This window comes from Dreissena polymorpha, chromosome 3, assembly GCF_020536995.1.
Source record: "Dreissena polymorpha isolate Duluth1 chromosome 3, UMN_Dpol_1.0, whole genome shotgun sequence".
In the NCBI taxonomy this organism is placed as follows: Eukaryota; Metazoa; Mollusca; class Bivalvia; order Myida; family Dreissenidae; genus Dreissena; species Dreissena polymorpha.
The window spans coordinates 84,545,034-84,569,470 of NC_068357.1; the positions used below are offsets into that span (position 1 = coordinate 84,545,034).

Consider the following 24,437-nt stretch of genomic DNA (forward strand, 5'->3'; position numbering starts at 1 on the left):
TAGTAGTAGTAGTAGTAGTAGCAGCAGAAGAAGTAGTAGTAGTAGTAGTAGTAGTAGTAGTAGTAGTAGTAGTAGTAGTAGTAGTAGTAGTAGTAGTAGCAGCAGCAGTAGTAGTGGTAGAAGTAACAGTAGTAGTAGCAGTAGTAGTTGTAGTAGTAGTAGTAGTAGTAGTAGTAGTAGTAGTAGTAGTAGTAGTAGTAGTAGATGTAGTAGTAGTAGTAGTAGTTGTTGTAGTAGTCGTGTTAGTCGTAGCAGTAGTAGTATCAGAAGTAGTAGTAGTAGTAGAAGTAGTAGTAGTAGTAGTAGTAGTAGTAGTAGTAGTAGTAGTAGTAGTAGTAGTAGTAGTAGTAGTAGTAGTACTAGTAGTAGCAACAGCAGCAGCAGCAGCAGTAGTAGTAGTAGTAGCAGCAGTAGTAGTAGTGGTAGAAGTAACAGTAGTAGTAGTAGCAGAAGTAGTAGTGTTAGTAGTAGTAGTAGTAGTAGTAGTAGTAGTAGTAGTAGTAGTAGTAGTAGTAGTAGTTGTAGTTGTTGTTGTAGTAGTAGTAGTAGTAGTAGTAGTAGTAGTAGAAGAAGTAGTAGTTGTTGTTGTTGTTATAGTAGAAGACGAAGAAAGTACATCAAAGTACCACATAATTTATTTTTATACATTTTTATTTCGTTTCGTTCCAGACTTACAAACAGAGCCAGCACGATGAAGAAATATGTCGTATGCAAGGTGAGGATGTAGAGACCATTTGTAATTAACATAGCATTCAGTGTGTGTATAAACTGAAGATAATTGTACGCAGTAACCTCTGCCATAACTCTGTATATGTACCAGGGTACAGGAACATTGGGGTTTACGTGGGGTTTACACACGAGTTGGGCAGAAGGTAAACACTTTACTTTTGCAAATATCTCAAGTTATTGAAATACATTTGCAAAAATCTTTAGTGCATTAAAGTCAGTTTTTCTTGCAGTTTGTGTCGATATCTTAAGATTTAAGAATAAATCCTTGAAAACTATGAAATCGGTGCTAGAATTCACGTCGCGAGCAGCATAAAATTGAACCTAAATGCTGTACATATCGAAATTTTGTTAAGAACACAGGCTTATTCAATAAAGTAATTCTGATGTATTTCACATTCCCATAAGCAGCATAAAACTGTCATTTATGCACTAGTTTAAATTGTTAAGAAAAATTGTTTAAAAAAGTTATTTGAAAATTGAAAAAAGAACCGCTTACCGTTGTATTTAAATCCATTAGCGTTTAATTGTGAACTACACAAAGTCACGTGATCCTGCACCCTGTGTCCGTTAAGTCGTTCAAACGTTAAAGTAATTATTTTAAATAATGTACATGGACGTAGGACATCCTGGATTAATGGTAAGGGGACTGGAGATAAGATATGGTGATCATGAATTTATGGCCGCCTTATGTTGTCATTGGAGCTGAAGTGGTCATCTTCAGATCCGTATCACAAATATGTAATGTATCTTCATAAGCAGCAGCAACACAGCCGCCACAAACACCTAAGTAACCCGTATCATTGGTAAATATACGTTGTTATAAATCTGAATATATGAGTCGTGTTCTGAGAAAACTGGGCACATATGCATGTGCGTAAAGTGTCGTCCCAGATTAGCCTGTGCCGTCCACACAGGCTAATCAGGGACGACACTTTCCTCTTTTATGACATTTTTCGTTTAAATGAAGTATCTTCTAAGCAATAATCCAATTAGGGCTGAAAGTGTCGTCCCTGATTATCTGGGACGACACTTTACGCACATGCATTATGCCCATTTTTCTTACAACACGACTCATATTAATAGCCTCGCTGTAATTTTATTGATCTTATCAAACTAAGTGATCAAAGCATCTGTTGCTGCCTTATATATGCCCGTGAGTGTCAAAATCAAATGGGAGCAGGTTAGATCAGGTATTTAAAACTGAAAATATCATGTGTGCATGATTTGATCAAACAGAGCGAGTGAATCAATTGGAAGATGATTTCTCCAGTATTTTACCGTTTTGTATGTGCCCATATACGTCATTTCCGTATACGTAAGTAACTTAAGGTCGGGTGATGTTTACTAGTGATTACTTCTATGCTCAACAAATATTGGCGAGCTAATAAATACAATAGTTTCGTGGTCCGTCAATGTGGTGCATAAGGCCAATATTGAATGCCTTAAAGTATTTCCGTTTAAATATGAACCGCCCATGTAAGAGGGGGCGCGCGCCTGTTGCACTGCCTCCACTGGGTCGGCTAGAGATTCAACCGTTACAAGTGTAATGTATCTTGGAACTATTGAACGCTGTCTAAATACTTATAAAACGCATACATTTAAACCGATTGAAAATAACGATTAAACAAATGTATATAACAACATACTTTCCGCGAGCCGGTAGAACAACTGTGTAGTCATGGTGTAATACGCTGTTAAGGTTGACATTATTTTCCCACACCTGAGCCTCGTTCTGGGAAAGCTGGGCATCATGCATGTGCGTAAAGTGTCGTCATAGATTAGCCTGTGCAGTCCGCACATGCTAATCAGGGATAACACTTTCCGTCTAAATTGGTTTTGCTTTCAGAAGGGACTTTCTGATAAAGAAAAAATTCCATAAAAGCGGAAAGTGTCGTATCTGATTAGCCTGTGCGGACTGCGCAGTCTAATCTGAGACGACACTTAGCAACGCACGTTCATTAGGCCCAGTTTTCTCAGAACGAAGTTCATTGTATACATTGAAGCATACTATAACATTGTATGAAATCTAGTTTTAGTCATAATATCCCGTCACGGTTCTTTCACTGTTGATAACGTTGAAGAATGCAATCCAAAGATGACATTTAAAACATATCAGCCGTTTAAAACGAGCACAAAGTAAATGTGTACACAACCATAATGTTTAACGCCTCTTGGTATCTATTTGACGAGCTAAGATTGAATGCTGGTTAATAAAATGTACGCTGCTCATGTTAACCCATTTATGCCAAGTGGACTCTCCTATCCTTCTAAATTGGATCTATTTATTTTCAAAATTAGGGATGTCTAGTTTATTAATTTCTATATTTAGAATATTTCTTACAGCAATTCCTTCAAGCAAACAGCGTAGACCCAGATGAGACGCCGCATCATGCGGCGTCTTATCTGGGTCTACGCTGTTTGCCAAGGCCTTTTTTCTAGACGCTATGCATACATGGGTTAACATGGTGTAACTGATTACCTAATAATCTCTCAGGATGTTTTGATTCGTCATGAATGTTGATAAAACGTACCCATGTAATCAGAATGGGTGTGTGATATTGAAAAGCCATATTTAGATATGATTAAAAAACATCTTTTCGTATGTTTGAGTAATATCATTCAATGTTTCGACTGACAAATATTCAATATTTTGAATACTTGTAAATGATTATAAAAGCAACAAAATGTTTACGCAAACAGCTATATTACCAGCCACGGGATTCGAACCCGGGCCCTCACGCTCTGACACTGCAATGTTTATGCTCTATTTATTTATTTCCTATTTTGAGATATATGTTGGCAATATATTCGTTTTCAAAATCATTGATGAAAAGCGCTTCATGGGATTATTTTGATAGATGATTGTTGATTGTTAATAAACGTTCCGATATGTTCAACATTTTTCCTAGTCAGAAGAGTGTATTGGCTTGCTAGATGACACTGATTATATTCCGTTTTGAATCCTTGACAATCTTTAGGAAAAAGCGATTTTGCATAAGTGTGTATATGTCCCTGTAAGATGATTTTGGCGGACCAATTATTTGAATGTTTTCCCGTATCATAATGCCTAACAGATCAAATTTTAATAACGGTTGTAATAACAGTTATATAGTTTAACAATATTTTGGCTCGTTACTGTTGTATCACTAAATGTTAAGGCTCTTTACATGTGAGTCCGTAAATAATAGTGAGGCTAAATATATGTGAGTCCGTAACTGTTTCATTGTATGATAATTCTTACGAAATGAAATAAATGCTTTAAACTCTCGAGCCTAGAGCTCGATTGTCGGCTCGGGTACTACTTACATGTACCCCGAGTTCTCTTAAGTATACTTACATGTACCCCGGGTACAGTAAACATACTTAAACGTATGTGTAGTCCGCACAGGCTAATCAAGGACGACTTTATCCGCCTAAACTGGATTTTTGCTACGATGAGATTTTTTTAAACGAAAAATACCATAAAGCGAAAAGTGTCGTACCTGATAAGCCAGTGCAGACTCCACAGGCTACTCTGCGACATCACTTTACGCACATGCATTAAACCCCCTTTTCACAGAGCACGGCCCATATATAGCCTTGAATGAGACAAATATTTTATTCATGTCCTCGTTTTTCGTTTTCCTTACGGAACATGTCTAATGATCAGCGAAAATAAATGAGGTCAAGCAGCGATATAGATAATTTTTTACCCATGTGGGTAAATACTCCCACTTTCCAAAGCATGGGGGTAAATGGTCAGATTTTGCCTTGCTTGAAGGGTAATTTGCGAAAAGTAAAACAAGAATATAGCCGCGGTACAGTAACACTACTTTAATTATGTTAAACAGTGTTTTTTAACTGTCCTTGGTTTATAGGCTTCCACCACCTTTAGCCACGTAAAACTTTTTTGCCAACTTTCAACAGTTGTTTTATTAGCATTTAAGTGTGTCCTTTTTGATTTGAAATCAGGAAATCAAATCATTCAGTATTGGCATTACAATTTTTTTACCCGATACAACTTTTGCCGTATAAAAAGAATCAATTTTACTTTGAGATTAGTAATTTGTTTTGGCTTCGAAGAAGCCATGCTGACCTCTTCATGTAATTTTATAAACACATAAGCGCCTGACTGTCTGTTAAAAAAAATAATACTAAATTTACCATGAGTCTATATGATACAGAGTATACATACCGACTGGCTAACTTTTTTACAATCCAGCGCACAAATTAGCTCTAAATTTTACGATAACCAGTCTCATATTTTGGCGAAAGACAATCAGCTGTTTATATTTTTTGTTTACGTTGTACGCAGAGAATGTACATCATTTTCGTAGTCCAGATTGGCTTGCTTAAAGCGGATATATACGATTTTTTATGTGTGTTTAATTGTAATATATTGATAAAATATGTTACAATAACACAAAATAGGCAAGAAAAATTATACATTAAAGCCGAATTTCATAAAATGCAGCAAAGACAAATTAGTGCCCCGAGCCGATAGTGACGTACATATTTTCCTACAATAACCGAAGCATTCGTCTTTGTATTAGGATCGGAGATAGTGTTCGTGTGTCGTATGAATAGATATCGTTGCAGAATTTCAAATAAACCGTTAAACTAAGTTTAGATGCCCATCGTACATGTATGGTATATATGCTGGCGAATTCGGCTGTACAGCCGTTTTCAATTTCAGAATTAAATACCTGGCTTATTTCGCATTTTTTGACACATGTTCTTCTTAACTTTTATGTTAATTTATATTGAAATATATATATAATAAGTTTTTTACACAGTTTATATAAATTTATAAATATTTGACTAAATCGTATATACCCGCTTTAAATCTACGCGCGGAAATGATAAATTGAGCGTATCTTGATATTTCTAATGCGTATTTTACGCTGATACGCAGCATATCTAGAACGCTGGTCAAGGATATATATTTCGCATACTATTTAGGCTCACTAACTGTTGGTCTGTAACTCTCATTAGAGCTAATTTAATGTTGGTCCCTTATTGTTTAGGATCACTAAGCGTTGTTTAGGCTCATTGATTCGCGTTTAAGTACACTCTGTAACTCATAAGATTATAGTCCGTAACTGTTATTTAGGCTCACTAAATGTTGGTCTGTACCTTTTATTTAGGCTGACTTCTAGTGGTCCGTAACTCGTTTTAGGTTCACTAATGTATGGTCCGTTATTCTCAATACATTGTACGTTTCACTGCATCTTGACCCTAAACTGTAATATAGAACAAGGGAAGCGGAAACTTGTTAACGTCCACGTTATGAAATTTTATTATACCCCCACAAACGAAGTTTATGGGGGTATATAGGAGTGAACTTGTCTGTCGGTCGGTCGGTCGGTCGGTCTGTCGGTCTGTCTGTCGGTCCGTATTAAGTGTCCGCTCTCTAATTCAAGTAGTTTTCATCCGATCTTCACCAAACTTGGTCAGAAGTTGTATCTACATGATGTCTAGGCCAAGTTCGAACATGGGTCTTGCCGGGTCAAAAACTAGGTCACGGGGTCACTTAGTGCGTTTTAAACATTCAGCATGTTGTCCGCTCTCTAATTCAAGTAGTTTTCATCCGATCTTCACCAAACTTGGTCAGAAGTTGTATCTTGATGATCTTAAGGCCAAGTTCGAACATGGGCCTTGCCGGGTCAAAAACTAGGTCACGGGTCACTTAGTGCGTTTTTTATATTCAGCATGGTGTACTCTCTCTTATTCAAGTAGTTTTCATCCGATCTTCACCAAACTTGGTCAGAAGTTTTATCTAGATGATCTGAAGGCCAAGTTCAAACATGGGCCATGCCAGATCAAAAAACTAGGTCACAGGGTCACTTAGTACGTTTTACACATTGAGCATGGTGTCCGCTATTTCAAGTAGTTTAAATCCGATCTTCACCACACTTGGTCAGAAGTTGTAACTAGATGATGTGTAGGTCAAGTTCGAACATGGGCCATGCCGGGTCAAAAACTAGGTCCGGGGTCACTTAGTGTGTTTTAAACCTCACTATGTTGTCCGCTCTCTAATTCAAGTAGTTTTTATCCAATCTTCACCAAACTTGGTCAGAGGTTGTATCTAGATGATGTCTAGGTCAAGTTTGACTATGGGTCATGCCGGGTCAAAAACTAGGTCACGGGGTATCTAAGTGCGTTTTAAACCTCACCATGTTGTCCGCTCTCTAATTCAAGTAGTTTTCATCCAATCCTCACCAAATTTGGTCACAAGTTTTATCTAAATGATCTCTAGGACAAGTTTGAACATGGGCCATTCCGGGCCTAAAACTAGGTCATGGGGTCACTTAGTGCGTTTTTAAACATTCAGCATGGTGTCCGCTCTCTAATTCAAGTAGTTTACATCCGATTTTCACCAAACTTGGTCAGAAGTTTCATGGAGATGATCTTTAGGCCAAGTTAGAACATGGGCCTTTCTGGGTCAAAAACTAGGTCAAGGGGTCACTTAGTGCGTTTACAAAAATTGAGCATGGTGTCCGCTGTTTTTTGTGAAGACGACATGCAAAATATTATATGTCAATGCGGCATGTGGTGGTATTCGTCAAGTCTGTGACAAAGCTCTAGTTGCATACTTCTGCAATACGACAATTAATGTGGATATAGTTTGTTAAGATTTATTGAAATAAGAACTCAACACCTTTGCGGACATATTCTCTTATTATGTTTGCACTGTACTGCGCGATAGGAATATTTCATTGAAGCTTTTTAAAACCGTGCGTGTTAACTAATCACATTTTCAGACGCGTATCAAACATGTATTGTTCCCATGTATCCCTTTTCTCTTAAGCATAACATGTGTATCAATATTGCTACTATATACATATGTGCAAAACTAACATTGTTTATGTTGCGTATTTTTTAATATATAGAGCAAATGCCTCGTTATAACCCTTTTTAGAATCAATTGTTAAACATAATATTGCTGATGTCGATAGAAGATTGGTTTTTATCCCATTTTCACCGCGACATTGTCGGTATAACAGGTTGTGGAATATACTTGCTTGTATTCAACACTGTGGAATATACCTGTCGCGTGCACGGACTACTTTTTAAATGACGTCATGCGATATGCGCTAAAATTAGGTCGATATTGTTTGGTTCATTTATCGAATTTTAAGGACACCCATTAGAAGAAAATGTGCATATTTTGCAGAAAAAAATATATATGACACATTCACCAAAAGAAATGTTGAAATAAAATAACAAATTACACGATTTTTGTTTTGTTATTTTTTTTATTTATATTTACTTTACCACTGAATGATTTTTCATAAGAAACAAAGTCGACAAAACTTAAGCTTCAAAATTATACGACCTTCAACCTTTAAATCTAGTCATATGTTATACTTTTTCGCCATCCGTTTAATGAATCAGTTGATTGATGGCGTCATAAAATGACATACTTATTGCGTCATTTTCCCCATTTTTTGACGATTTTATTATAAACGCGACTTATTTCACATGTTTTCTACATGTACTGTATGTCGACATATCTGAATTGTCAATTGATCACATTTGACTAATTTCGTGTAATGTGCATTGTTTATAACCAAAGCATATAGATCTACTTTTGACATTTAACTTAAATATTAAGAATGTACAACAAGCCATACACATATCGCACAGTTCATGAATAATCTGCTATGTTTGCTTTCCTATTTAATTCACGTTAGGCATAGAGCTGTGTGAAGTATAAGATGGTAAAAATAGCACCACACTGGAATTGGGAACGTCCCATGTTGTACACGGGTATTTTCTACTCATTTATCTGTTGTGTACTGGAATGTTTTCCATTCTTTGTGTATTTATATATTAAATTATTTTTTCGTACAATAAGGGCATTTATCATAGATAAATAAAACATTGTGCAAGTTTAAACATAATTATGTTTGTATGCAGAAATCTGCAAATGCAACCGAGTTTACCAACGGCTATTATTAGATAAACTGCTCCGGTTCATTTGAACAGCAGTAATGTAGAGTACATGACGTAGCGTGTGACGAAGAAGAAAGTTTATCGCGTTCATAAACTCATTTGAATTTATAAAGTGATAGAATGGCATAAGGGTCTTTATAAAAGTATGCTAAAATAATTATTAAAGACCCTAGATGCAAAATCGTCAATTATTGAGTTAAATGGATAATAGATGGATTTTAAAGGATAATTAAAGGTAAGATACTAGTTCTTACGTGTTTTGATTTTTGTTTGTACTTGTGTCGTTCCCTGTTGTCGGGGAAATGATTTTAACATGGGCGCCATTGATGCATCGGATCACACACGGCATACCCATAACATTATATAAAAAACACGTTCTGCGCGTCCTTAAATTCGTCGTCCGAAGTCGGAAAACGTATTGCCCTGTATATTTTGTCAAATAAAGTGTCAGTCGCTGCAATGGTCTGTTTACTCGTCAAAATTGTCAAGGTCGTCGATAGCTAAAGAAACTTCAGCGTACAGTTTATTTAGTATTGACAGAGCTGTACAAAGTCGCGCCAGTCAAAAATCATAAAAAGCGACATTTAAAGTTATGGTAGCCAGAACTAGGTCGTCGATGGTGTACATGTATGTTGACATCGACAGCATTTTGTCAGGAGCAATCGCCGCCATATTGGATTTTGATCATTTTCTTTCGAAAATAAAATGAATTATAGTAAAGTAAAATCAATCATCTTTTCGCGGTCGTAATGTATTAAAATTCGCATACTGCGTAAAATTGAATGTAGGCATATGATGATATTTTTACTTGTTTTACAGTTTGTGTGTGAATTTTTTAAAGACTATTTTGCGTACCATAACAAATACATGTATATCACTACGCATGGTTACATTTGTTAGATTTTAAGCGCTTTTATGACTGAATTAAAATTATTGTTAAGGTTATTAGATCTATTTATGTTAAATGTCACGTTGAAAAATCAAATGGGATAAATATAATACTAGGATTAGCGTTGAATACAGAGAAGTTTATGTTGCTCGGCTCGAACACCGAAAGCGCTCGCCAAGGCTCGCGCTTCCGGCGTTCTAAGCCTCGCAACATAAACTTCTCTGTATTCAACGCTAACCTAGTATTCTCTATGTCAATTGTAATATGGGAGGCTACTACGTCTTTCTGCTTTTAAATGTTACACGTGCTTACTGTCCTTGTTCGTACAGACTATAGACGACCAATACTTGTTCGAGACTTTCAGATTTTATAAGAACGTACTAGCTGTAATATTTTTATAGGCGGGCCTTTTCATAAACTTGGACTGCACATGGCGTTTTAATGTTAACAAATTCTTTTTTCGTCGGAAAAAATCATCTTTCAGTTGCATTTTAATACCGGCCTTTAAAACAGGTTAATAAATGGGAAGCAATTCCGCCATTGACTTTAAACTCTCACGTTGACTTCCTTCCCTTGTTACGGAAACGTATGATGGGGTTTGGATAAGCTGGGAATGGTGTGATTGGTTTCAGTACATCTGCCATGCAAAAATGCGACAGATGCGTGATAAAAGAGTTTTATTTGTATTTGACTTCTCTTGTTGTTTTTATTTATTTTAAATATTTATAGATTTAGAGGAATATTGATTTGTCGCATCAGCCCAGTGGGTACCGTCAATAAAAATGTCACGCTCCAGTAGGGTGGGGGTGTAAAAAAAGTGTGACAGTTTGTGACATTGGGAAGGGGGTGGTCAGGCCACGTGTGACGTCGCGCATTATTTATTTATTGTTATGCCCCCGGATCGAATGATCGGGGCATATTGTTTTTGGCCTGTCTGTCATTCCGTCAATCTGTCCCAAAACTGTAACCTTGGTTAAAGTTTTGCGATATCTTTTGAAATATTGAACACAGCAACTTGATATTTGGCATGCATGTGTATCTCATGGAGCTGCACATTTAGAGTAGTGAAAGGTCAAGGTCATCCTTGAAGGTCAAAGGTCAAAAAAATCAAAGCGGTGCATTAGGGGGCATTGTGTTTCTGACAAACACATTTCTTGTTATTTCTGATTTATTATTTATTTTTTAAGTAAAATTTACTAGCTTTAAAAATAATTTTCAAAATTTTTCGAAACAGTAGACTTAGTTTTATGTCAAAATAGCAGGAAATACGTATTTCCTGAATGTGTTGTTCACGATTCCTTTCGCTAGGAGCGCTATCATGCTGTTGCGAACCCTTGATTTATGTAAAGCCTTGCTTTGGTCATCCCGCAGTTTATTATGTTGTCCGTATCCTGTGTATCAAATATTGAATAATCGGACGATTATGTAAAACTTGCCCTGGCCTATTGTAATGAAAAGGCAGCAGATAAATGATGTGTATTATATAATTGTCACGTCGAATATTTGCATTTTTTGTTTTCACATTCAATCTGAATTGAGTTACTGCTTCAATCAATGAATAACTGTGACAACTGTTGACGAAGAACTATTATACTATTAAATTCATAAGCATTGTGTGTTCAGTGGCAATTTTATATTTCGATACAGTTTAAAAGTGGAGTGTGTTTAATACATGTATTAAATTTTAAATTTTAATTCGATCTAAATTGCATTGAAAAAAAGGTTCAACAGTGTGACATATTTAAGGGATGGGGGTCCGAGATGTGTGACAGTTTATGACAGTGGGAAGGAGGGGGTTTAAAATGGCCAAACATAGCATGACGTATTTTATGGACAGCCCCGGGGAAGACTCATTGTTGTCTAATTTTAAACAAAGAAATATTTTAAAATTATACTCAGCGTATATCCTGATTTTGAAAATTAAGGTTAAAAATTTACGTTTGTAAATAGCTGAATCGAGAAAAATGTTTCATTTGTGTTGTTCTTGTTGTTTTCACGTGTTAATCGCTTATTCACCGCGTGAACAATTTGGTCAGTATGTTCAGGTAGCGTACTGCATATGTTTACAATTTTCATTAATCTTAATATAGTTTATAAATCAATGCATTGTATATGTCACATGCCCCAGGCCTTTTCCGCTACATTTTGTGAAAACGCCACACTGGAACTTTGGGAATTTTTCGTCGTGAAAAATCCCATTTTGGGAAAAAAAATCGCAAAACTGGCTCATTTGGGAAAAATAATCGCATGTAAATAGTGTTTCTTATATTTCAAAGAAGCCGTTAAATGGTAAATAACGACTAATTTGATAACATATTATTAAAATTTTACAAAATATTATGAACATGCGTGATAAGTGCAGGTTTTTTATCTGATTTTTGGGGAAAGGGCCTGGCCTTTTTTGAGGGGAAAAAAATCGCGCGAGACGCCAGATTTTGGGGGAAATAAGGAAAGTCTTAAATAATCAATTTAACATATTTTAATTTTTTTAAACAAATTCAACGCAACAGATAATTTAATTATGCAATATCTTTCTATTTTCTACACTGGATCAGGTTAACTTATATGTTTAAAGGTTTAAAAAAAATGTTGTTTTTTGTTTTTTGGAATTGGGATTTTTTTCAATTGGGAAAAAACAACCAGATTTGCATTAGGAATGGGGCCGATATTCGGACCCGTGGCATAGGGCGGAAACGGCCTGTGTCCTATACACTTTTATACACTCTTTCATGATGGTTTCACAGAATGTAAAATTTTTATGAAATATCCTTAACATGTATGTACACGTACACTTGTGTAATAATTTTCAAGCTGGCAGTACTAAAATTGCAAAGGTCAACAGTGTTTATTAGAACAAGATCCTGGGTTAGACATCTGGGACGAAAGAATGTAAAGTCTTTCCAAGAAAAAAAACAATTGAAAGAATTGTTTAAATAAATCTGCGATCGGTTACTTACATTTTCAGGGTGCAGAATCAACGGGGTTTTCAGGGGTTTACACACGGGTCGGACAGAATGTAAACATACCGTTAAAGGGATCTTTTCACGTTTTGGTAAATTGACAAAATTTATAAAAGTTGTTCCAGATTCGCAAATTTTCGTTTTCGTTATGATATTAGTGAGGAAACAGTAATACTGAACATTTACCATGGTCTAATATAGCCATTATATGCATCTTTTGACGATTTAAAAACCTGAAAATTATAAAGCGTTGCAACGCGAAACGATTGAATAATTTGGAGAGTTCTGTTGTTGTCGTTTAATTTTGTGAAACTACGAAGATTGCTTATATAAAGTATAAAATACGTCTTTAATACATACTTGGCAGGATGGTCGAGCAGTCTAATTGTTTTTTTCTCCAGGACTCCGGGGGTCACTGGTTCGAGCCCTGCTGCGGGCTACTTTTTTGTCCTTTTTTAATTTTATTCTTGATGTTTTACTGGAGCTTTTTAGATCCAATGTTTACATTTATCAATATAATGCATTTAATGACAAACTTCAAAACATGCCAAAATCTGTGAAAAGGCCCCTTTAAGAACTTTTTTTCAAATATCTCAAATTATTGAAATACATTTGCAAAATCTTAAGTTCATAAAAGACAGTTTTTCTTGCCGTTTGTACCAACATCTTTTAAATATAAAAATAAATAAATGAATACGTATGAAATCGGTGACAAAATTTCACGTTGCATAAAAGTGCAGTACACAAGGAATTTTTTAACAATAACACGGGCTTATTAAATAAAGTAATTCTGATGTATTTCACATTACCATAAGCAGCATAAAAATCTGTCTTGTATGCACTAGTTGAAATACTTAAGAATAATTGTTTTGGAAAGGGTATTTTTAAAAAGCACCACTTACCGGTGTGTTTCCATCCATAAACGTTACATTGGAACCACTCACACAGTCACGTGATCCTGCAACCTGATATTGTGTAAATTACCGTAATCCGTTTTATTCTAGAAAATCGGGTTCTGAATCAAAACGAATGAAACTTACGAAAATGTGGATATAAACTAACGCTCTATTTACATTCGCATAATATATTACAATTGAACTGTTCTGTAATACTAAAGATTATTAATAATATGACCGTAGTATGAATTGTATGATCAAGTGAATCGGTTATACTGATGAAAATAAACCAAACTCCTCACTGAAACTTTCGTCACATTCACAGGTTTTGAACATTAAAATATGCTATCTTAAACTTTCATTTTACCAACAGATATAGTTCGAAAACTATTTCGTACTTGATCAAATTGTACTTTCATTTCAATAACATTTTGTTTTCAAATAGTATTTACGTAATATCCATTTGATAAGCAGTCAGGCCAAGTCATAATAATATAAATTGCATATTTTATATCAGAGACACTTTGTCCGGATTATATTTACTTCAGTTTCTGCAAATATCTTTTAATTAACAAGTTTATTGGTAGATCTGTGTTCCAATTAAATAATGATTTAACGTTCTAGTTTACGTCTCTCCAAATACTTGTTCGTCATCAGAATTACTATACAGTAGTATATCGAATAACGTTTTAATTGTCAGTCATGTATACCAATTATTTCGTACTTCTACATATAGTTTGTTTAAATAATATTATGTCTTATAGATAATAGAGTTCTGATGATATTTTAAGTCATCGAATGTAGCCTACACAGACACAGATATATATATACATTAAGAACATTTTGTACTTCAAGCAAAACCTATGCACACAGTTTTACTACAAAAATACCTTATTCTGTTCGCAACTTGACTCTTGGTAAAACTGTTTTTTTACTGTTATGTGAAGTTGATTCACATGAATGCTCGCATACATGTATTTACATTTTTAATGCGGATGAAAAAAGATAACACGGTGGATGTAACAGATAACATCACGGATTTAAGACAGCTTTATTTGTACCGAATGTCAATTATAGGAAAATCCGATGTAAAGTAAGTTTCTAAGAAGTATTATTACCTGCACCAGTACAATCGTTGTAATTTTGAATTAATTTTTTTTTGGGGGGGGGGGGGGAAGTAATCCCGATGTTTTCAGTTAGATCTACGGAATAATTTACGAACAAATAAAGTTAGCAATTGTTGTATTCTCGACTTCATAGTAGCTCAATTCAAGCTGAAATAGAACTTAATATCTATTCTGTTAAACTGTTCCTATCGCAGCTTAATATTTCGTTCCTATAAATGTATTGTATTACTAAATTATACATTATGTAAATGCAAAATTTTACGCGTCATCGATTTTTGTTATTGTTATTTTATTATTAAGTATTCACTATTGGCATCAGCTAATCGTCTCTCTGGTTTGTTCTAGATGAATGTAAATACAACAACTGTGACGTAGACAAACAGGTTACGTAACGAATCATTCGTGGTTAAGATCAATTAATGTCCTCAGTTCATTCATAAACAGTTTGTAGTATTTTTTGTTTACTACTAAATTCACGGAAATGACGTCAAGACATGCGCAGATTATAGTATGCTTCATTGTTAGCCAATCAGAATACGGAGAGTAGATAAATTTAGAACACCATGACAACATTACCATATTTGGGAGACCACGTGCTTCCGAAATGCTGTTCGGTGATCTCATGCTTCTAATTTTAGCTAAGTGACTCATACTGGCGAATAAGTCATATTGTATAAAAGTTCTGTCGGTATCCTCCATGTTTCAAAGTTCGTGACTCATCTGTACAAAGTGTTTCCCAAAAAACACGATTTAAAAGGACTCTGTGAGGATTTTGCTTACTGTTAATACAAGACAAGATAAAATAAAGTAAATATGTATACGGAAATGGAGGGAGAATCGAAATATCATGTGGCGAATATTCTGTCAAGCATGGCGCACAATGGACACGCGACTGTCGAAGTGTCGAACGTAAGATTTTGCGTAATTTTATCATTTTTGTTTGATATAACTGGTTAAATGTTAATATACAATAATTTTTTACAAAACATTATAGATTATACCATTTTAGGTATTCGAACGGATCAAAATGATGACGTCGCTATTTTCAAGTGTCGCTTTCTTTGTTCCCTTTGCAAGTCTTAATTGTGAAGATTTCCGCTGTCGTATATTGTTTATATGAATGTAGGTCAGTTAAGTGTATCTGCTTGAGTAGACACGTGATGACATCATCGGGCATGTATTTAGCTTGACTAAGTATATCTGTACGTGAACATGCTTTTCGCTTCACTTGCAAGTGAGATATGTGCATGGAATGACTCGTGGTACACTTAGTGTATTTTAATTGAATCATAATTCGGAAATAATTGTTTTCAAAATGATGTGGAACTACTCATGCAGGGTCAGTTATAGATAACACTATAAGTATACTAATAATTGTTATTATTACGGTAGTTTATTGCAATTATATTTTGTGTGACTTGATAAAAAATATTTTACAATATCAAGTCATGTACATTAATATTTATGTTTCTATATACTTTATCATTGCAGTATGCCACCCCTACGTCTGTGTATGCCAATGGACTGAATGTCAGCAGCACCACCGGCCTGACCCCAACCACACTGAGCAACCTTGAACGGACCTTCATAGAACTACAGTCCGTTCCCAGTCGCACAGCGCTACCAAATCCCATTTCCCAGAGCGGCTTTGTTCCCCCGATAGTTCACTCCAATCACCCATCAAGCAACGAGGACTACTACAGCGATTCCTCGAGTAACAGCTGCAGCAACGATGACTACATCCCTTCCCAGCCAAAGAAGATTAAGATTGGGGACAAGACGACTACCATCATGTCGAAATCTGAAATAGAGAACCCTCTGCGGAAAACTCACAGGCGCCAGATACGCGAAGATGAGGTGAGTGTTGGTCAGCAAAATATGATGGTTGATGCTGATTTTAACAAACCACCAATATATTAAACTTTTTTGTTACCTTGGGAATAGTATAAAAACTACTATAAAGTTAGGTGTGTCGCTGTGGGAATATTTAAATTGTTTCAGTTTTTTGCAAAGATTTGCATGTCCAAAAATAATCATAACTTGTGTAATACTGGTATGTATTCCTGGACTTTATTTTTGTTTTTTAAATTAATGAAGTACAATTTGTAAATAACCTGTAAGCATAAATTTATATAATTTTATGCATTTGGAAAATACCATTCTAATTTAAAGAAATAGCTTATGTAGTGCTTGTCCAATAATTATTAACCAGCTTTTTCAAATTTACAAAATTATATATAACAATATTTAATAGTAATTCATTGCATAGTATAATATGTAATACATTTATTAATATATATTAGTATAATAGAAATCCAAATTGTGGTTTGCATGAAATAAAAGGCAAATATGTAACAAAAAATATTCAAAAAATTAGAGATTTGTTTCAACCTCACGACTGTAAAGCGTATATTTGCTACCAATCACTTGGAGCAGATAAACCACAGGGGTTAAATTTTTGTGTTTGACATCCGTCAGATCAATCAATAAATGTTTGCATACCATCAGTTACAAATTGAGCAAATAGTTTGCATTCCATCCTAGTTTGTCATCACATAAACATAACAAGTGGTTTGTTTATATCATTTAATGGTACAGTAGGTTTGAATGGTCTTGCATCCGCATTTACATTTGCAAAGAAAGTCTGAATGAAATTGTCATTATAATGTCAAAGATGTGTTTCAATTATTTTTAATTGTAGAAAATATTTTATAATGAGCTGTAACCTTACCAAAGCGACCTAATTGTGGTCTAAAATTGTCAGCTCTGCTGTGATATCTGTTACCTGTATGACTCATTCAGTGTGGTTAATTGATTGCTGCATGGAGCATTTACCGGTATAAAGAGCATTAAAGGTGAAGGTAAACTACACCGCTTTGTACAGCGTTGTACGACCCAGTGGGGATACAGTATCTCTGCAGGTAGAGTAATTGGACCTTAAATTCTAGAATGTGATCAAAGACAACCATTTCAGTTTTAGATTAAGTTGTTGCAGGGGTTTAGTCATAGATATAAGTGGGAGAAAGTATCAAAAACAGCCTCACAAAAAAGGTCAGTTAAAGCAGTCATAGATGAATGAAACTATCAAAAACAGCCTCACAAAAAAGGTCAGTTAACGCAGTAACAGATGAATGAAACTATCAAAAACAGCCTCACAAAAAAGGTCAGTTAACGCAGTCACAGATGAATGAAACTATCAAAATAAGCCTAACAAAAAAGGTCAGTTAACACAGTCACAGATGAATGAAACTATCAAAATAAGCCTAACAAAAAAGGTCAGTTAACGCAGTAACAGATGAATGAAACTATCAAAATAAGCCTAACAAAAAAGGTCAGTTAACGCAGTCACAGATGAATTAAACTATCAAAATAAGCCTCACAAAAAAGGTCGGTTAACGCAGTCACAGATGAATGAAACTATCAAAATAAGCCTAACAAAAAAGGTCAGTTAACGCAGTCACAGATGAATGAAACTATCAAAATAAGCCTAACAAAAAAGGTCAGTTAACGCAGTCACAGATGAATGAAACTATCAAAATAAGCCTAACAAAAAAGGTCAGTTAACGCAGTCACAGATGAATGAAACTATCAAAAACAGCCTCACAAAAAAGGTCAGTTAACGCAGTCACCGATGAATGAAACTATCAAAATAAGCCTAACAAAAAAGGTCAGTTCACACAACAACAGGCAAAAGATAATATCAGAATAAGCCTTAAAAATGTGTAATGTAACCATTTATGTTTAATGTATTTCCAGATATCTGCTGAGGAGGCAGTCCGTCGTAATATGCGTCGTGAGCGAAACAAAGTTGCTGCTGCTAAGTGCCGACAGCGTAGAGTGGATCACACTAACAGACTTCTTAATGTAAGTGTTGTGTCAAGGAACCTTCCAAACTGTTTATTCCTACCTAAGTATTGTAAAGTGACATAATTGCAAATAAAAAAGTATACATTAAGTCATGGTAAATAGAAAAAGAGACAATAGAAGCTAGTACAGCTGTGTAACAATTTAACAAATATAGCATTTATCAATGTAAAAATGTGCAGTAAGATTTTTCATGAGATAAGATAACTTAGTAACTTATTTTATGACTGGAAATCAAAGCAGGATATGTTCTTTATGATATGGAAGTGTTCATTAATCATAAGTGTTCACTCTGTAAGTGTTCAGACTTGACTTGTGTACTATAATTTCTAGCTTGTCGAGATATGTCCATTGGTGTCATGGGAAACTCTTAATATTAAGACAAAGTGTGTGACAGTTATGCTGAATTCTCGAAAGCTGTCAACCTGATTACTAAGCATTGTTCATTTACATAATAATAATTGAGTGTTGTTCTGGAAAAACTGGGTTTAATGCATGGGCTCAAAGTGTAGTCCCAGATTAGCCTGTGCAGTCATTCCAGGCTAATCAGCTTAAACTGGATTTTCTTCCTTAAAACGAAAACAACAACATCATAAAAAACGGAAAGTATTATCCCAGGTTAGCCTGTGCAGACTGCAGAGGCTAAGATTGGACTACTCTTTATGCTCATGCATTTAACCCCATTTTCCTAGGCTCAATTACATATCCTTGCTATTCAATAAACATGTTATATAACCTGTGTTGTTTGACTTACAGGAGACTGAGAAACTTGAGCAGGAACAGGCGGCCATTGAGGCGGAGATAAACGCCCTACAGAATGAAAAGGAACAGCTTGAGTTCTACCTGCAGGCCCACGGCCCCATCTGCAAGGTCAATGGGGTCGCCCCCAAGGTCAAAAAGGAGCTTACCTTGCCCGAAACCCCTGAAAATCTCAGTATGTCCCACAAGAGGCCAGCACCTGTTACCACAACAACAGTAACAACGTCGTCTCGACCTTCCACGCTGTCCATCTTCAAGAATGATCATAAGTCGGAACTGTCGGGTTTAGTTTCCATAACGACCCCGTCTAGTGGTTTCTACAGCATGACCCTTGACACTATGGTAGACCACACAGGGTTAACTCCCCTCACTGGAAATCTCGGACACACAGGCCTGACTCCCATTACCAATATGCCTACGTCCTGTAGTAGTGAGGTTTCAAAAAAGCATTCCGCATCTAGTGACAGTTCCGATGGTGTGAAAACACCGTCAAGTCTCATTTCATTATAGTTATTACAATTTATTAATTTATATTCCTTTACTATTCCAAATTTGTATGTGTAGTTATTGCCACATGTGAACAAAGCTGAATTCTGCTAGTTTCAATTTTCGAAATAAAACACTGACTTATCGGGTATAAAAAAAGTGACACATGTTTCCATTTTTTTTTTTAACAGTTATCTGTTTTACAAACATTTCTTCCAATGGACTTGGTGTTATTTTTACATTTTGTAGATATGATCTGATATCATTTGAATCATTGTATTTACCATTATCCTTTTACTAATAGAAGGGGGGGGGCATTTTTCTTGTTTATTTCATGTATTAATGATACGTACACCTGTGTTTGCCAACTATGTGCTTGTATTTTTCGTTGCTGCTGGTCAGTATTGTAGTTATTGTATTTTGCTTCAGTTTTAATGATTATGCTGCTGATGTTAGAGACATACCAATTTACCCATTTATGCCTAGTGGACTCTCCCATCCTTCTAAATTGGATCAATTTATTTCCAAAATTAGGGATGTCAAGTATATTTATTTCTATATTTAGAATATTTCTTACTGAAATTCGTTTAAGCAAACAGTGCAGACCCTGATGAGACGCCGCATCATGCAGCGTCTCATCTGGGTCTACGATGTTTGCCAAGGCTTTTTTTCTAGATGCTAGGCATAAATGGATTAAACAGATGCCATTTATGCAATTTTTGTGACAATATTACATTATACACACAGCACCATTTTAAGAGTATTTTAATGGTTACTTTAAATTATTGTTTTTGTTGTTGTTTTCGCTGAACAAGTTTATAGATTCATAATAACATATAAAAATGATGATAAACCAAGTGAAATGTTGAGTTTTTCTTCAAACACCACTTCTCATTTTTGCAGAAACAGTGTGCAAACGGTTTAAACTTAAGAGAGCTTGCTCTCAGACATGATTCCTTGACGTTCAAGTTAAACAGTTATTTCTTTCAGAGGCAGGACCTTTCTTGAAGATTTAAATGGTTGGAAAGAGTTTAATCATTAATTAATTATTAAGAAAACGTGTTAAGTGTTTTTCAGTGTTTGATAGTGAATTTGTTGTGCAAGAATACATATTTGAGGTCTTATTGTCAGATTAAAAAGTTGTATATGGTTATCATATAGCCAAGATGGAAAATGTGCAGTTTAACTACACATTTAAATATATTTGTATGTGTAAATGATGTATGACAGTGTTAGACTTTCTTAATTAGAAGTGTTCTGGCTATTAGTGGATGCTAGGCTGTATCCTTAACACATGAATGTAATTCTACTTTGAATAACATCTGGTATTTGATTTTAATTAAAGAACTCTTGGTCATAATATCATGCAAAATGTATTAATTTACACATTCTAATGAAAGTAATTGCTATCAAGATGTTAAAAGTGACGCATAAATGTGCATTTAATTTTAATGAGTGATAATTTAAGTAAACTGTTTACAGATACGTTTTTACTGGCTTTAGGTGCTAAATGATGTATGTTCTCAGAGAGTTGTGTGTTAAATGATATTAAGTGCTTAAAGTATACGTAGTGGTCGTTTTCAGTTGATTATATGTAACATATATGCTATTTGTAAGAATTTCAATGCAATTGAAAAATAAATGAAATATGATGCAAATGTAATCTTGGTCCTTCATTTACTGGTACCGGTTTGCCAGTTTTTGCACGAAGCATTAATTATAGCGGTTAGGATTAGCAAGAAACAATAAATATGGGCCATGCTCTGTGAAAGGTTTTTTATGCATGTGCGTAAAGTGTCGTCCCAGATTAGCCGTGCATTAAACCCCGTTTTCACAGAGCACAGCCCATATCTTTTTTTTTAATACCGGTAACAGAATCTGCGTTTAAATTAAATGTTACCCAATTTTCGCACTCTAGCTTTTAACGAGAATTCTCGGACACCTGGGAACCGTTTCAATAGTACACATTTACGATACGATAAATTTTTCGAAAATACATAATTGCGTAAGTCTATATCATATGATTATAAATTTTCAGTACTTAATTAATTGCATCGGCATCTCAAGCGCCGTATATATTTGACGAGCATGGCGAGCTAGTTCGTCTACTTATTAAGTTTTAAAAATTATCTCGTAAGTTAAAATTGTCGTACGATCGTTTATGAAACGGCCGCTTGATTGTTTGTACACCCATGATTATTATTTGTTCGAGACTTACTTCCCAACAAGTGGAGACATCGTTACTTATATCTGCACCGTGAATACTACGTTCATGTACCAACACGTGTTTCGTCAGCGAAAATAACCATAAAACTGCAATACGATAATTTGGATTGCCTGTGTTTTCATAGATCTTAATTAACATTATTAATTAGAAAATAATGGCTAGAGTAAAAGAAGATTATTTTATACCAATCAAATGTATTTAGATCTAGTTATGTTTTAAAATATATTATACGCATCATTTACATTGAAACTTATATGCTAGGTGCATTAATTCGGTTTGTTTAAACACAGCCGCACACCTCTGGGAAAACAGTTTCAGTTACAATACTATTTATACGCATACGCAATGATGAAATGAAATATTATCAAATTTGATATTGTCGTTTTTCCCTATCAATTCGAAAATACTGTATATATTTAATTTCCCATTAATAATTTATATTTAAACAATCATTAAAGGGACCTTTTCGCGTTATGATAAATTGACAAAATAGAAAAAAAATGTTTCAGATTTGCAAATTTTCGTTGTAGCTCAGGTGTTTTTGGTTTGCAAGGAAACTGAAGATTTACCATGCTCTAAAATGTCCATTATATGCATCTTTTGACACTTTAAACCCCTGAAAAATATAAAGCGTTACAAACGCGAAACAACGTGGAAAGTGCTGTTGTTATCGTTGTTTTAGTGACATTGCGAGGATTGTATATTATGTATATAAATCATATCATGCAGCACGGACGGTCCAGTGGTTTCAGCGCTAGACTTTTACTCCAAGGGTCAGTGCTTCGAGCCCAGGGATTACTTGTTTTCTTTCTTTAATTTTTTTTTTTGTTTTATACTGGAATTCTTTTGTTCCGATATTTTCATTGATCAATTAAAAGCATTTAATTACTTCAACAAATGCCCAAATCTGTGAAAGGGTCCCTCTTAAACCGTTCATTCTATAAAAGGAAATATTACGCGATTCTATCATTTCTATTCGCTGTGAGTGTTACCGTTGCATATAATTATTACATGAAAAATAGGTCAAAGCCCATCATACAGCTACGCTAAAAATATACTGGAGACGATATATGATTCCACTGCATTAGATTAGTCACAGAGCCCAACATCATATGAGACAAGACACCATAAAAGGAGGTTAATAAACAATTAAAGTAACCCAGTAATTTTAGCGCAAATTTGCGATCTTTAATCTGAAACTAATGTTTTACGTAATGTACTTTCATACAGATTTTGCATGCACCTTAAAACTTCCTGTTCTGACTGTCGGGACAATGACTAACGACCGAAACACGGGATATTTTTGCAAACTACATAATCTTGCAGAATGTATAGAGTTGTAAGGGGTAAAACGTAAACCGGTAATTTAGAGGTCTACATCAAATTATTTAACTAGCAAATCTTTCATACTGCAAAACGTTTTAAACCTCGTGCCTCGAACAAAGTATTGATGTTCATAGGTCTATGATGTGCTAGGATGAACGTATAACGTATTGCGTGATTTTATTAATATAGATGTCTATCTTACGTCCTATCGACAGCTTGGATAAATATAGATAACATTTTTTTGTCGTATGGCGTGTTTGGATGCACGTCGATACGCAGCTCACGTCGTTATACGTGCTGGTATGACGGTAAATACACATTTGATGGCGTGTTCTGAGAAAATTGGGCATAATGCACGTGCGTAAAGTGTCGTCCCAGATTAGCCTGTGCAGTCCGCACAGGCTAATCAGGGACGACACTTTCCGCCCACATTGGATTTATGCTAAGAAGATACTTCATTTTAACGAAAAATGTCATAAAAGCGGAAAGTGTCGTCCCTGATTAGCCTGTGCGGACTGCACAGGCTAATATGGGACGACTTTTTACGCACATGCATTATGCCCAGTTTTCTCAGAATGCGACTCATTTGATGTCGTATTGCGCGATTTGATGGATATCGACATGCACAAGATGTCGTTAGTCATGCTTGAATGAACAGAGATATGCAACTCTGAGCAGACAATGTATTCCATAAATCCTATTTTGGGAAGGATTCCGGAGATAGTCGACGTATCACGGTTGGGAGATATAAGCATTTCACATCGTATGGCCGCGTGCTTTGATGGACGTAGAAATGAATCTCACGTAGTTTTGCGTGCTTTAATGGATGTAGAAATCAAGCCCACGTAGTATGGTGTGCTTTAATGGGCGTAGAAATGAATCCCACGTAGTTTTGCGTGCTTTAATGGGCGTTGAAATGAATCACACGTAGTAAGGCGTGTTTAAATAGACGCAGATATGCATATTACGTCGTACGGCGTGCTTTAATGAACGTGGATATGCATCTCACGTCTTATTGATTGCTTTGATGAACGTAGATATGCATCTGATGGCGTATGACGTTTTTTTACGGAGAGAGATCATATGTGAATATTACGTCGTATGGCTCGTTTAGATGAACGCGGATATGCTCTCACTTCGTATGGCGGGCTTTGATGAACGTAGATATTCATCTCACGATCGTACGTCGTTTGGAAAGCTCAAACGAACGTACCGGGATATATATGCATCTTACGT

The 24,437-nt window shown here is 35.3% G+C and overlaps 2 protein-coding genes across 4 annotated transcripts in view; both read left to right on the forward strand.

Moving 5' to 3' along the window:
* The window catches only part of LOC127875055 (uncharacterized protein DDB_G0271670-like), a gene marked incomplete at both ends in the record, with an annotated part of 1,669 nt that extends 1,614 nt beyond the window's left edge, over positions 1 to 55 (forward strand). Inside the window, one exon of the mRNA XM_052419879.1 lies at positions 1 to 55. This exon is cut by the window's left edge and continues 1,218 nt beyond it. Within this exon, the coding sequence (XP_052275839.1) occupies positions 1 to 55 (55 nt within the window).
* A 626-nt stretch (positions 56 to 681) lies between these two features.
* LOC127875054 (fos-related antigen 1-like) lies at positions 682 to 21,306 on the forward strand. Of its 3 annotated transcripts, none has more exons than XM_052419877.1 (4): positions 682 to 715; positions 16,031 to 16,396; positions 18,296 to 18,403; positions 19,160 to 21,306. In XM_052419877.1, exons 1-4 carry the CDS (start codon positions 692 to 694, stop codon positions 19,670 to 19,672), a joined length of 1,011 nt encoding a protein of 336 aa, XP_052275837.1. In that variant the 5' UTR covers positions 682 to 691; the 3' UTR covers positions 19,673 to 21,306. The 3 variants fall into 3 exon arrangements, with proteins under 3 accessions (XP_052275837.1, XP_052275835.1, XP_052275838.1); XM_052419875.1 differs by lacking the exon at positions 682 to 715 and adding an exon at positions 15,158 to 15,448; XM_052419878.1 differs by lacking the exon at positions 682 to 715 and adding an exon at positions 15,840 to 15,878.
* The last annotated feature ends 3,131 nt before the right edge of the window (positions 21,307 to 24,437 follow it).

Excerpts from the sequence above, each read along its gene's own strand:
- LOC127875054 (XM_052419875.1), top strand. The coding sequence starts at position 15,353 with ATGTATACGGAAATGGAGGGAGAATCGAAATATCATGTGGCGAATATT. Across the intron at positions 15,449-16,030 it reads CGACTGTCGAAGTGTCGAAC|TATGCCACCCCTACGTCTGT; the intron begins GTAAGATTTTGC and ends TTATCATTGCAG. Across the intron at positions 18,404-19,159 it reads ACACTAACAGACTTCTTAAT|GAGACTGAGAAACTTGAGCA; the intron begins GTAAGTGTTGTG and ends TTTGACTTACAG.